Source organism: Convolutriloba macropyga, chromosome 3 (assembly GCF_964194025.1).
Source record: "Convolutriloba macropyga chromosome 3, txConMacr16.3, whole genome shotgun sequence".
Taxonomy (NCBI): Eukaryota; Metazoa; Xenacoelomorpha; order Acoela; family Convolutidae; genus Convolutriloba; species Convolutriloba macropyga.
Genome location: NC_134470.1, coordinates 79095644 through 79110379, shown reverse-complemented (window position 1 = coordinate 79110379; position 14736 = coordinate 79095644). Strand labels below are relative to the sequence as shown.

The 14736-nt window shown below is 36.4% G+C and overlaps 1 protein-coding gene across 1 annotated transcript in view; it reads left to right on the top strand.

The window, feature by feature from the left end:
* LOC142336492 (ubiquitin-protein ligase E3B-like) overlaps positions 1 to 14736 on the top strand; it is a 34564-nt gene that overhangs the window by 8029 nt on the left and 11799 nt on the right. Inside the window, exons 3-6 of the mRNA XM_075385376.1 lie at positions 1354 to 2210; positions 2643 to 3189; positions 3929 to 4170; positions 7228 to 7422. Coding sequence (XP_075241491.1) covers positions 1354 to 2210; positions 2643 to 3189; positions 3929 to 4170; positions 7228 to 7422 — 1841 coding nt within the window. The remainder of the gene's footprint in view (positions 1 to 1353; positions 2211 to 2642; positions 3190 to 3928; positions 4171 to 7227; positions 7423 to 14736) is intronic.

Here is a 14736-nt window from a genome sequence, read left to right as displayed (position 1 = left end):
TGGAATTGTTTTTTCGTCAGTTTTCTCAAAGCCCAATTGCGCGGGAACATTTATTCCATTTCATAGTGTTCCGAACGTACGCTTTCAAAAGGGTGAAAAAATAGTCGTCACCGTATTAGTGTAATAGATATAAGTTAAAACAACTTTTATCTGGACGATATATCCCCGCAATTGTTATTATTATGTTACGAAAATTTTATGCTTAAGGCTCTCACTCTAATGGAATATGTTTTGGAACTTAATTCTGATTGTCCCTTCCAAAAATGGTTTTTCTTTTTAATGCAATGCAATGGGTTTTACAAATAAATAAACAGGTGGACTTCAGAATGTGTCAGAATTATGAGAGCATAAGTGTCAGAATGTGTCTTAATTATGAGATATGCTCACAATGGTTATCTGTTTTCTGAGTCAGAAATTCAATAACTACAGGTTTTGAAATTTTTGGGTTTTCGTTAAAACAAAATTAAAAAATTGTTGTGCTCATTGTTCAGATATTGGTCAGCACTGTTCCTGGGATCAAAAACTTCTGATGCTACAGTTTATAACAATACATTCCCGTCGATAAAGTTTGTAGCAATTATAATAGTCGTGGGGTTTTTCCTGCGATTTTTCGCGTGATCTATTTTTGGTCTGAACCTATGGATTTTTCGTCCTCATAAACGGGACGCACAGGTAACAGCATCAAGTTCTCTGAAAGAGTTTTGGCTTAGTAGACTTGACTCTAAGTATGCGCTTCACCGAAGCTGTTTTGGACACTAATTCATGTTTGACCCCCCTCCACCTCAATAGTCATTGCCCCCCCCCCCCCGCCCTGAACATTGTTTCACTCTTAGCACAGCGGTTATGTTCCTCTCTTCAATACGACAATAAAACAGCACCGGCAATATTTATTTGAAAATTTACTAAAAAAAACTACTTGAATTTGGGATAAATCACGATTTCATACACATCTTTAGTGACTAATTCTGGATCCATTGAGCGGTGGTCTGCAAATTTCCTTAAGTGTATTTTTTCTGCTGCATATCAAAATTGTTGGCAGTTTGATGGTTTACCATCGGTTGTCAGTTAGAGAAAATTGAATTCTGTTTGCAATAATTTCTCCTAATTCCTTTTTGCTGCATGAGCTTGTTTTAATTCCTTTTTTCGTTTTTGCTTCTCAACTTCATGGTGAGTTTATTTCTATTAAAATTGTTCCGGCTCTGGGTTTTACCGCAATTTTGTGGCGTCTTTTCTAGCTCACGATTTTTTCCCGTTGATTTTTTCTTCGTGTTATAGGTGTCCGGAAATTTGGAAACAGGTTTTTTTATAGTTTCTGCACTGTTTGACTCTCTTATGTTTGGGATGATGTTTTAGGCAATTGGAATCTGAGGTCAGTAAAACAGCAGTTGTCCTGTCTCTGGAAACCTGAATTGGCTGAAAATTTGTTTTCGACACTTATCGAAGTCAATTCGGTGGCCTCAAGCGTCTTTCAACAATCCTCAAGTAACTTGTCCAATCAAAATACACCGGGCATTTCTTCGACTAATTTACCCGAGACGGGTACTACAATCACAGCATCCTCAGTTCCAGCTGTCAAATCAAAAAGCAAAGCTAGTAAACTTTTCAGAAAAGCCTTTCCTTCTCTGGGGGCGTCCAGAGCGACGTCCAAATGTCTTGTTAGCCTTGATTCGCTGGAAATGTTTCACGTCTCTGGCGTCTGTCAGCTTTACCAACTTGCCAAGGACGTGCTTTCGCAATGCAAAGTTGAAATGCTCTGCGGAATTACCCGATTGGAAAACATACTGCCCCATATGCTGCATTTCATTCTGCTGTACGCATCGAGAGACGCTGCAAAATTTTTCAGCGACATCTGCACGAAGAATAACAAGTCAAGTGCTTCAAGCAATGGTCATAATAACAACATAGCAGACCTGCACGATCGGGCTCTGTCGGTATTTTCGCTATTTTGTGAATGTACTTGGTACTTGACGACGATTCTTGATGACATCGAGGTCTACGAACAAGAGAAACTATTCGCTATGGCAGATTTGCAGCTTCTAGTGTTGTTTCTGAACCAACTCTGCTTTAATCTGATCTGGACTGGAAGTTACGTAACTATGCCCAGTTTGTTCAACAGTGTTCACTCGCTACTTATCCTGCTCGTGGAGAGGAACTACAGACGGGAGTTTTTGACACTCGACCAGTTACTAATCAAAGAACTTAAAATTAATGTGAGTATATTGAGGTTTCACTTCAGTAATCAAAAATGAAAAAAAAGCACTTCGAAGGAACGGTTTTTTTTCAAATAAGTTGAGAAAAAGGATTCATTGAATGTCTTTAATAGACTGTTCTCTATCGGGTGTATCAATTATTTTGCTCTTTCCCGTCATAGCCCCCCCCCCCCCCCCCGCTTAGTGGTTATGTAACGTATAGCCCCCCCCCCCATCGTCAATATAACTGTAATATAATGGGGAATTTAACGGTAATGGGGGACTATATGGGGTCTATATAACATAACTATAGACTGTAATGCTAGTCTCCCAAATATTTTAAAACTTTTGGGACAAGACTTAAATGTTTTAAATGTTAAATGTGCAATTGTCAGTTTTACTAAGTTGCCATTAGTTGATATTTCTTGGAACTTGGAATATGGAGATGTTTAGAACTTCATGCTGGAGTACGACAAAAACACTACGAGGGCTCATCTCCTCATCGAGAAAATGCCCCATGTTCTGCCACACAAGGACCGTGTACTCCTCTTCCGTCGCCTGGTGAACGACGAGAAATACAATCTTGGTCTTCTCGAAAGTTCTAGAAACTACCCGAAGTCTACCTTGATCACGATTAGAAGAAACACAGTTGTTGAGGATGGATTTGAACAGCTGAATTCCACAGCCTTGTCGGAAGCAAACTTCAAAGGCCTGATTAGGGTGAAATTTGTAAATGAACAGGGTTTAATGGAGGCTGGAATTGACCAGGATGGAGTGTTCAAAGAATTCTTGGAAGAATCGATTACAAAAATTTTTAATCCTGAGCTGAATTTGTTCAAATTGACAGAAGATCAAAAGCTCTATCCCTCGCCTACGTCTAATATGCACGAGTACCATATATCGCTGTTCGAATATGTGGGAAGGCTGTTGGGAAAAGCAGTCTACGAAGGGATTGTTGTCGAAGTACAGTTTGCATCCTTCTTCTTGACACAACTACTTGGTATGTAGTTTCAGAAATAAAGGGAGCCCCAATGATTCTGGAATTTTTTATCGTATAAGATCTGATAAGATGCTGATCAAAAATATGTATCGTGTAAGACCTGATATTTTGTCTTACAAAGTCTTAGTCAGTCGACGCACAATCTTATAAGTACTTGTAGGACACTTTTGTAAGAAATTTGTAAGATCTTAACTCAATTAAAATTCTCAAATGTCTGGGGAATTTGAGATGAATAAAATATAAATAGCTGAAATGGGAATTTGAGATAAAATATAAGTTGCTGAAAACGGAATCTGAGAAAACGAAAAGATATTGCTAAAAAGGGAATTTGAGATGAGAAAATTGTCAATTGCTGAAAATGCGTGGATTTTAAGAAAAAACTATAGGAAAACTATTCGACAAATAATATCCTTGAACTGCAGTTTTTCAATTCTTCACTTTCATGTTCTTTTTTTTTCCAGCCAACAGACGGTAATTAATTGCTCTCAAACGAAGTTTGGAGCAATTATATTAGTCCTGCTGGTCGTATTATGCTGTTTTTCGTACTACAACTTTTTGTCTGATAGGCTTTTTCGTCCATTTGACTTACCGTCTTTAAAAACGGGTTAAACAGGTAAAGCCCGGAGGGCATTAAGTTCTCGAGATTTAGGCTCACTAGTATCTAAGTATGCTATTCACTTGCAATTTAGTGCAATTAATTTGAAGAAATAAGTTGTTCCAAATATGGGTCACATTTTAGGTACTAGAGGAGCTTTGTACAGCTGCATTGATGAACTGCCATCTTTAGACGAGCAGTTGTTTCGAAGTCTGTCTTATGTGAAGCACTACGATGGCGATGTTGCCGATCTGCAATTGACCTTCTCCTGTGATGAAGATGAAATGGGACATGTGAAGACCTATGATCTCATTCCAGGAGGCAGTCTAGAACCCGTGACCAACTCGAATAAAATCTTATACATTCATTCAATGGCCCTTTTCAAGGTAATTCTTTATACTTGCCATTCATCGATGACATGAATATCAAGCAGAGCTTAAAACCTCATCCCGCGATTCTATAATTATAGCTGCAAAGCTGTAATCTGAGCGGAGCTATATTGCGGTGCTCTTGGTGTCTACGACTCGAAGAGGAGTATTGGTATTGTACAGATTTCTTTTTAGCTGAAGCAAGTTTGATCGTGACTTGAATTTTGACTTCTTTCTATTCGAACATTTACATCCGTTTTTGAATGTTGACCTCTGTTTTCGAACATTGGACTTTAACAGTAGCTTTCTTGGTAATATATAAAAATTAGGAACCGCTGATAATATTCAAGGTGATAAGGCTATTTCGAGAATTTTTGATCACATTTAAGTTCCTATCTATCCCTCAATCTACCCCCCCCCCCACCTACCTACACCCCCCAGACCCACATTCCAACTAAAAATTGGTTGTTTCTAACTACTATACATTGCGTTGCTTAATTGCTCTTCAATGAAGTTCATAGCAATTATTATAAACGTGTTGTTTTTAATGCGAATTTTTTACTTCACCATTTTGCGCTTTTCTTTTAGAACATTCTTTGACTTCTCAAGTGAATGTTTCACGCTTTTGTGCTTCAATTTTGAGTGATCTCTGTTGCTCCCACTCCAAAGTAAAGCTTGTTGCCAATATAAAGTCGGTTACAGCATAGCAAAAACAAGGGCCTGATAGCCGAGTGGTCAGTGCACCTGGTTATGGATCGGTCAGTGGTTCGAATCCCGGAGGGGTCAAATGTTTTTCTACCCGCCTGTCTTTTGAGAGCATTTCTTCCGACATTGGTCGGTTTATGTTTGTATTTCTTTTTGATACTTCTGAAAAAGGTATGGTTGATTGAAAAAGTTTTTATTGCAACGTTTCCGGTATTCTACCGGCTATGTTTTTTGTTTCGTCGTCTGACGCTCTTTTTTGTTTTTTCATTTATTTTAGAACATTCTTTCGCTAGTCTTTTCCAGGGACTTCTATAGGATCAAAATTTTTCGAAATAACCTTTTCACGCTTTATTTCTTGCTTTTTGCGTGACCTAAATTGCTCGCATTCAGAAGTCATGTATGTTGCTAAAATAAAATTGATTGTAAAATAAATGATGAAAAGGGCTCATAGCCTAGTGGTTAATGCTTTTGATTCATACGACGGGAATGAGGTTGTCAAAACTTTTTGCGCCCAAAAATGTTCTCAATTGATTGTTCTCAATTTTTGAGCCCCCTTTGAATTAGTTTTTAAAATGGCTGCGATAACTTTTTTCAGCTCATTTCTGTATCTGTTTCTATCTATTTTTAGCAGATATTTTGACAGTCTCTCGAGAGACAAACTTCCATTACTTTAATCTTATGAGCGTTATTTTTCCCGAAAAACTGTCAAAACTATAGCGGAGGTATAAATTTGAAAGGACTTTTTTCGAGGAAGTTACAGTCAGAGTTTTTAACGCTCAGTAATTTTCGTGTGAAACGAAATCTTGCCGTATCATTGATTCTGGAAATTGATGAAAGCAACCGTTGGCTTTTCCCCATTCTCAGAACAATATTGATTGCGAAGAAATTACAATGGTATCATTGATATCTAGCCAGATCTTGGAGTGATCATAGACCGTGGCTGTCTTGGTTCTTCGAGCAGCTTCGTGCAATCATTTTTGATATATATTGGTATAACTGGTGTTGCTCAATTTTAGCTCACCAAAAGTTGTGAACCTGTCTGGAGTTTCTGAAAAAATATTTCCCTAAGCAGGCATAACAATGTAATGTTTTTGATAAACTGACCAAGGATATTTCGAGAGATTCTTATTGAAACATTTAGGAGACAGGGTTGTAGGAAAATAGAGTTTCAAACTGAAGCTTAGCTCGACCACTAGAAGTCTCTGCTGAAAGTACTGTGCACTAATTGATTTCCAACTAATTGCACAATAAAAGACACATTACTTAATTTTCCACTTCCCCGAATCTAAGGAAAGCCTGTTTCTATCCTGAAAATTTATCTCCCCTATCACCGCTCCTAAGCGCGTACAACTTTGTACAGATCAACGTGCTTTATAACAACACATAATTTTTAACGGGAGGAGGGGTCAGAGTTTGTGTTCCGACATTAGATGGTTAAATTTTTTTTACGACAAAGAAGATCTTATACATCACCCTTTTTTTGTGTTCAAACATAAGTCTGTGACTTTTTTACGCAAAATTTGTGTTTGACTGTTTTGTTTTGACTTTCCTAATGACTTTTGCTTTCTCGTTTTTGTATAATTTGTTCTCTCATTCTCTGATTAATAGCCGCAAAGCGATAGCTGGGGCTATTATTGGCCTTTTCTTGGTTCTTTTGTTACAACAATATGACGTCGCAACTAAAATGCCTGCGTGACGTCATTTTTCACTCTTAGTGGAGAGTTTTGTTCAGTCGTGTGATTACGTTTTTGGTCACGCGTGACTTACCTCACTCTCAAAAATTACTTGCTCTTTCTTATATTGAATTTTTTAATTCAGAGAAATAAGGTTAAGTGAGTGCGCGTCACTCTAATTGAAAGTTATTTGAGAGCAGCTAATAGAAGCAGCTATAAATTAAGTTCATAATCAAATTATGACATCTCAGCATTTAATGAAAGTTTCTTTTTTCGGCCTGTTTCGTTTACTATCTTTTTGAAACTGCAGATCTACGGAGCTATTGCGGCTTCTACGAAGCTGATGTTCTAAATTGTTCTTTCAAGAATTTGAATTTTTTTTCTGCACTTCAAATCTGGCTCGTGGCTATATAAGCTTTAATAAGCCTCTTAGTACGCTTATTCCCCCCCCCCCCCCCCTGTTATTCCCCACCCCGGCTGAAGCAGGCTACAATACATTCAAGCTCTAGTTTGAGAGTAATTCGTCCATTAGTCGGTTATGTTTACTGTTTGATGTGTTATACGATAGCTGAGAACAGATTCTGATTTGGGAGTTTTCCTTCATTTGAACTGCGTAACATTATTAACTACTCTCAGTGACTGAACTGTCTTAAATTGTCCGATTGCTTTCTACAGTGTTCCGTTTTCCATGATTTAGATGCATACTCAGATCAAGAAGCAATCAATAGCCTTCAACCGGGGCTTCAAATCCATCATCCGACCAAACTGGATGGCAATGTTCTCAGGTCCAGCTGAGCTGCAGCGCCTCATTTCAGGCGACGTGTGTGACCTGGACATCGCTGATATGCGCAACAATACAATATACTACGGAGGATACCACAATAGCCATAAGGTGACACATTTCTGCCTGTGGGACCGTTCTAATCAGATTCTGTTTCTGAAAAAAGGGGTTATTGTCTCGGGGGGGGGGGGGGGGGGGGTTGTTCACGCAAATTTGAGAGGAGGGTATTTCTGAGGAGTTATTTTTGTGTTCTATATGCTGTTACTCAGTCCTCTATGTGCTGTTAAGAACCCGCATATTTAAAGTTATTTGAGAACAGGGGAATAAAGAAAATTGAATTGTTGTTATCAATCTTTATTATTGACTTCTGCGGGCGGTTTTACTCTGAAGCTACCTTTGATTGAGTCAGTAGTTTTTATTGGCTCTCTGATAAAATAATGGTTCGACTACTTCATTTTTTCGGCTATTATTGATACAAGTTTGGCAATTTCAAATGACCTCAGTAAGATCTGTTTCAATATGTCAAGTATAATAGACGATATGTGAAAGTCACTTTTCATTCATACAGTTTTAATTTTTGACCTCCGTAACTAAACCTATTCAACTAGATACATGTACTAACTGTGTTGTTCTTGTATTACTCTCAACGTTTTTGTACTCATTGACAAAAGTAAGCAAGAAACTAGCCCCAAGACGGCTTGTGCTGACCTTTTAAAATGTAGTGACTGTTATGAAGTTTTTTGTAAATCAATTTCGATAATTTATTTAAAATTTACTGTAATTATGGGCTTATTTTCTAACGCCGTTGTGCTTGGGGGCAGGGGAAACTATGGAGGGTTTAAGCTATAACTAGAAATAGTCACTGCTTCAACGCTTACTTTTGAGTAATGCAGTACTGTTAACTGTCTTTCAGAAATCGAAAGCTTTGCTATTTTATTGACAAAAGAAAAATGCTGATGAAAATTAGGATCTTCTCCGTTTGTGCTCCCCAACTCAGTGGGTGTACATTTATTTGCACCCCCTCCCCCCGACGCACGTGCCATATTTATACATAATGATTTCCTATATAACGACACGTCCTCTTTAACTGGGGGTGCATATCGTACTGGGGGGGGGGGGGGGGGGGGGGGAGGGGGCACAAACGGAAAAGATCCGGAAATTGTCATGAGAAGCACTTGACAAGTGCAAAAGTTTTAGAGGGTCCTTCCCGAATTTTTTCATTCTTGCGCTTGCATTGAAAATTGCTCCTGTATCGGTTACTTTTATTTTGTGATGAAAATAAGTATGCGGCTCATCCTCATAAGTATTTATACCTTTTATTTGCTGTTATCAAATTATCTGGGCAAGAAAATGTACTGGTGCAAAATATTCCCTGTATGGGAGCGGGAACTGTGAAACAAATCAACGAATGTTTGGAAAAGAGTGTGAACAACCCTAAAGCGTATAAAGATTGTACGACCAAAACAGCTGCAGCAAGCAAACAGGACAAATCGGGTGGAGCAATGAATCAGGCCTTTATAGGAATGTTTCCTTTCCGCACCAAAAAAATTGACAAAATTGGTCATAAAATAGACTGGCAAGTTTTAATAGATCTCGGAAAATAACTTGTTTTCAGCAAAAACTGATCGCTCGTAAACTTTTTTAAACAAAAAACAGACGAAAAATGAGATCCTATATAATTGAGATCCTGTCTCCAATGGAAAAATGATGAAAATGATACGTTATCAGAAAAAAAATGATTGGGAAAAGCTTGGAATCGAAGAATATTATGATAACTCTCTTCTTGTTCTTATTCGTTTCATATCTTTTTTAATGGGCTATGTAGGTACTCGTGCCAAGTGCTATATTATATGACGATAGAGTTATCGTTGCAATTTCCTTTCTAGTAAAGGCTTTAAATTGCGGGTTTTTGCTAATTTCTATTCGGAGCGCGGGTTCGGAAAAACGCTCTTTTTTAGCTACAAGTTTTTTTTTATTCAAGTAAGCAACTGAACTGGAGTGAGCAAAACAGTCTAAGTGAATTTGAAAATAATAAATGCGGTCTGTATAAATTTACAAAAGTCTTTTTAAACCAATAAAAATTTAGCATCGTCATAAATTTATATTAAATATATTAAATATATATTAAATCCAAAATGCACCGCTTGTACGAAATTTGGGTTCGTTGTGAAAGTTTTTAATTGCTCTCAAACCAAGTTTAGCAATTATAATAATGTGGTCTCAGTAATGAGATTTTTTTTGTTTGACCCATTTTTTCACGCTTTTAACTTCTCGTCATCAAAAACTGGATAAACAGGTAAATCTCAGGGAATTTCAGTCGCTGAAATCATAGTGTAAAGGGCAGTTTTGGCAGGATTGAACCCCCTTTTGTGTCCTCTCCATCCCCTCCCACTAGCCCCCTTGCGCACCCCTGCAACCCCTAACCCCGCTCTATGGTGGACCACACTCAACCCTTTCCGCCAGTTTAATAGTAAAAGTCAGAAGTGCGCCTCAATTGAGTCCTTTCCATCATTTGAAATCATTGCATTTGTCGACGATGAGTTTGAATGACGTCCTTTGAGGTCGGTCAGTAACAGGTCGTCCGGCGTTTTCGGTTGTATTTGATTTTTTGCAGTGCTTATATTATTTAATTTCTCTGTTTTCTATCCGTCGATACTTTAAATGTAAAAAGGAAATAATTAAAACGTAAACCCAACGTTCAGCGGGCTGGTAGATATAAGAATTCAGTTGTAATTTAGCAAAAATGCTGGTCGAAAAATTTGCTGATGATACTTGTAAAAGATTAAGAAATTTTATGGCCTGAAAGGGAAACAATTCCATTTACAGACTGTTTAAAAAGTGAGGGCGTTGACTTGAAACCTGTTGCCGCCGACACCAAAAAATTCTATCTCAGTGTTGCAAAAGAGAATTGGACGGTCACTATTCCGTCAATTCCAATGGCTCGCAACACCAAAAGAAATAGATTTGACCCAGGAAGCTCGCCGCCTAGTTTTAGTAGAAAAAATAAACTCGACCTTGTGTCCGTGGTTTTAATGATTATTGTAATTAACTACACTTCAGAAACTGAGAGATAATTTTGGCATTTGTAAATAACTATGTATTGATTCGTGTATTATTGTGTTGCTTCTCCATTCAGGCTATTTTAAATGTTTTAGGTGGAGTAATACGCTAGTTTCATTGTTGATAATAATTTTATTTTGTGAGCATTTAGTTTTATTTGTATTAAGATGATTTGATTGAGTAGTAATTTAAAAAATTCGTTATGAGATATGAATCCCATATATCGATAAACAGGTACTGCTCGAGTGCATAAAGTTCTCTTAGAGCCTTACGCCTAATCAGTGCCTAAGAATTTTTATATTCCCCTTAGTGGATATAATGCTGAAACAAAGCTTTCAAAAAAAATTCTAAATTAACTCTTTCAATAGATTTATCAATTGATTAATAGCCGCCCCCAGCCTCTCAAACTGCTATTATTTAGGCGCTCTCCTTTTTGCAATTCAAAGAATTTGAATTGTGTTGGGGTGCTGTCTTTTTTTTAAAGATCTGTTTACACATTTTCATGATTTTTGAAGTCAAATTGGTGTGGCGATTTTGGTCACGCCGAAACAGGAAGTGGAGCAAAAAAGCGAGTGGTTTTGTGGCGTGAATTTTTCTGGCTATAATTTTAAAGTGGAGTAAGAAAACGGTGCTTGAACAAAAATTCTCTTTCTCGCTAGTGGTTTTTTGTTCACATGCGACATTGTGACATCGATTTTCTGTTTTTTTTACTTTTTTGATTTGATTTTTTAGAAATGGTTTTCCGAATTCACTAATAGTCCGTTCTAGGTCTAATTTTTTGTTCAGTCAATGAAAATTCTTTGAATTGTACGTTAGGACTTCTCCTGCTATGTTTTTTGCAATTCAAAGATTTTGAATTGTATTGGTGCGCTGTGTTTTTTTTTAAGATGTGTTCACACATTTTTCAATGACTTTGATCTTTCAAAACGGGATAAACAGGTAAAGCCCAGCGGGCATTAAGTTTCATTAGAGGACCAAAGTGGGCTTTAGTAGTCCTTCAAGTGCTTATAGTGGTGCAGCTGCTGGGATGGCCTTAATTTAAGGTTAAAAGGTCATTTTTAGTAGTTATTGGGCTCAAAATGGTGCAATTTTTCATGGTTTTTTGTGATCTTTTTGTTTGATTAGTATTAGGTTGAAGTTTTTAAGAGTTCATGAAGGCCTTTTGCGAGAAGCAATTGCTTGTTTTGACCATTTTATGAGCTATATGTTTTGGTTTTACAAACGCAAACACGCAAAATGATACTAATTTTTGCAATTTTTTTCAGGTTTTTTGAAAATTTTTCATTTTTTTTCAGTTCTTTTCAGTTTTTTCAGCCCTAGGTGTCAAGAAACCTCCTCTAGGTTCTGATAGTAGATTACTGCATAGTTTCGAGTGGTAATGGAATGGTTTTCAACTTTTTGCTAATACGAATTTTAGCTTTTTATGACAAAACTTGCGTTTTTTTCATATTTTTCATTTATTCTCATAATTCAAGTTGTTTGAATCCCAGGGGGCAGAAAACCTCATTAGCCGTTAGATAAAAAGTTATTGAATAACTTTAAGTGGCCATGGAATACGTTTCAACTTTTGAATATCACAAATTTCAGCTATTTTTTTTTTTACAAAACTCGCATTTTCAGGTTTTTTCGAAAGTTTTCGTCATTTTTCGAGTTTTTCCAGCTTCAGTGACCAAGCAACCTCCTATAAGGTTTGATGATCGGTCGCTGCATATTTTCTAGTAACAATGGATTGGTTTTTAACATTTTAATATCTCGAAATTTAAGCATTTTTTGATCAAATCTGCAATTTCTTTAAGGTTTCCTTAAGTTTTTCTCAATTGTTCATATTTGTCCATTTTCAAGTGCGAGAAATGCTACTCCACGTTTTGATAAAAAAAGTTACTGCATGCTTGTTTTTTTCAATCAACTTGTTTTCAACAATTTAACCTTCCGACTTTAGAAGTTTTTTGATAAAATTTGCAATTTTTTTCAAGTTGTTTCGAAACATTTTATTTTATCTAGTTTTTCTTGCCTCATTAGCCAGATTAACTCATCCAGGGTTGGATAGTATGTTATAAAATAGTTGCTAGGAGGCAATTGAATTGTTTTCAACAATTTATTAGAACGAATTTCTTTTCTTTGAAAATTGAAATTTTTTCTATAAAATATTGCCTATCGATCTTTGAGCCAATGATTTTTTAAGGCTTGGAATTGGGTTACTGGATAGCCTCTAGAGACACAGAAATGAATATGAAGATATTAATATCACGGTAGCAACATTTCATTATAATTTTCAATTGATTTCTTTCTTAATCGATCGAGTTAATCGATCTTCAAGGGCCAATGAATTTCTTTCAGGTCTTGCAGATATAATACTGTACCGATTTCAGAAACAAAAATTGGTTTAAAGCTTTTTTTGAAGTAGGTATTTTTAAAGGGAAAAAATTTCGCGTTAGGTTTAAAGCTTCATGAGTTTTAGCAATGAGTATATATTTTTTTCAGTTTGTTTGATTGTTTTAGATTCTCACTCAATTTTCCGATGATTTTGTTTGTGTTTTGCCTGGCATTGTTCAATTGATATGCTTTTCAGGCAGAGTCCTTCTGAGTCATTAATTCAATTCTTTGAATTGTATTTCAGGACTTGTCCTGCTATGTTTTTTATTTCGCTTTCCCTTCTGATCACTTTCGTTTTACAGAAGTCTTCGTTTTGACGTTTGACTTCTGACTTACCTCACTCACTGTTTCAACCGAATTGATTTTAAATTCTTCAACGCATTGAATTGAGCAATGTAGTGATTACTGTCAAAGCCAAAAACACAAAATCAACACAAACGGGATAAAGATATAAAGCCCGGTCACGAAGCCATTGTGCATTAGGTTATCAAAGATCGTTAGAGCGATTGCTAGCTGATATTAGTATTTTGCTTAGTACCCTTCAGTTTAGAAGCTGAAGTAAGTATAGGTGTAGAATCTAACTGAAACTGCACTTTGAATTAGAACAGGTTTTGAAACTGAGGAAAACTTAGGAAAATTTTTCAATGTCAATTTCAATGTCTTCTTTTTTGTTTCGATCCCGATGTGCCTCTAGCGCGTCAATGGCGGCTTTTTTGGGCAATCTACCTGTTATGTTTGTCAATAGACGCCATCATCTCAAGAAAAATTCACTTTCTCGCTAGTGGCTTTTTGCTCACATGTGGAGTTTTGACATTGAATTATACAAATTTTTCGATTTTTGGAACTGAGGAAAATTTAGGAAAATTTTTCAATGTCAATTTCAATGTCTTCTTTTTTGTTTCGATCCCGATGTGCCTCTAGCGCGTCAATGGCGGCTTTTTTGGGCAATCTACCTGTTATGTTTGTCAATAGACGCCATCATCTCAAGAAAAATTCACTTTCTCGCTAGTGGCTTTTTGCTCACATGTGGAGTTTTGACATTGAATTATACAAATTTTTCGATTTTTGGATTGATTCCTAACCCATTCATAATCCTATCTAGGTCCAGTTTTATCCAATGAAAATTGTTTGAATTGTACGTCAGGTTTTGGCCTGCTGTGTTTTTTTGTAAGATGTTTTTACATTTTCTTGACTTTGATCTTTCAAAACGAGATAAACGTGCAAGGCCCCGTGGACAATTAATTTCATTAGAGTACCACAGCTGGCTTCAGAGTATTAGTTTTGGTGAGGTTTTTTAAAACCGGAAGTACTAATTGTGCAGACGCCGTTCTGACCCGAAAGCAAAAATAGTAAAACTGTCCTGTGAACTATTTTTTTGAGCGAGAGATGTGTTTTGATCATGCGGTGAGTTTAGTGAATGATTTTTTGTTTTTGAAAACTTTTTGACATAATGGGGCATATAGATAACAGTTTTAGTAGTTTTGTGTCAATTTTTGTGCCCGTTATTTGTTTTTATTTTGGGTTTTTGTGGAAATAAATTTTAGTATAGAACCCTGCTGTATTAGTATATAACCCTCTGAAATTGATACCAGTGTTTTTGAGAGCCTTGAGTTTCAGGTGTAAAATGGGCCCATTTTTCTCCTATTTTTTGGCTTTATCCCTTAACTTCTTCATATATGGATCTTTATTTTCGAAACTCAGTGCCTATGGGCGTTTCTTTTGATGATTCGTGCATTGAATGCTTTATATAACGTGAGATAAATATAACGTGTTTTTATAAATCCCTACTCATGATAATCAGGTTTTGGCATCTTTTGTCAATTTTTTTGTTTTTATTTTGGTTTTAAGTTTTAGGAAAAGTCTTTTTGTGCACCGTCAGGGATCCTAATTTCGTTTTACTGGTAATTAATTTTTTTTTAATTGAAGTCTTTAAATTTCAGTAAAAATTGTTTAAGTAATTGATTTTTCAGAAAGTTTTTTTGGAAAATATGT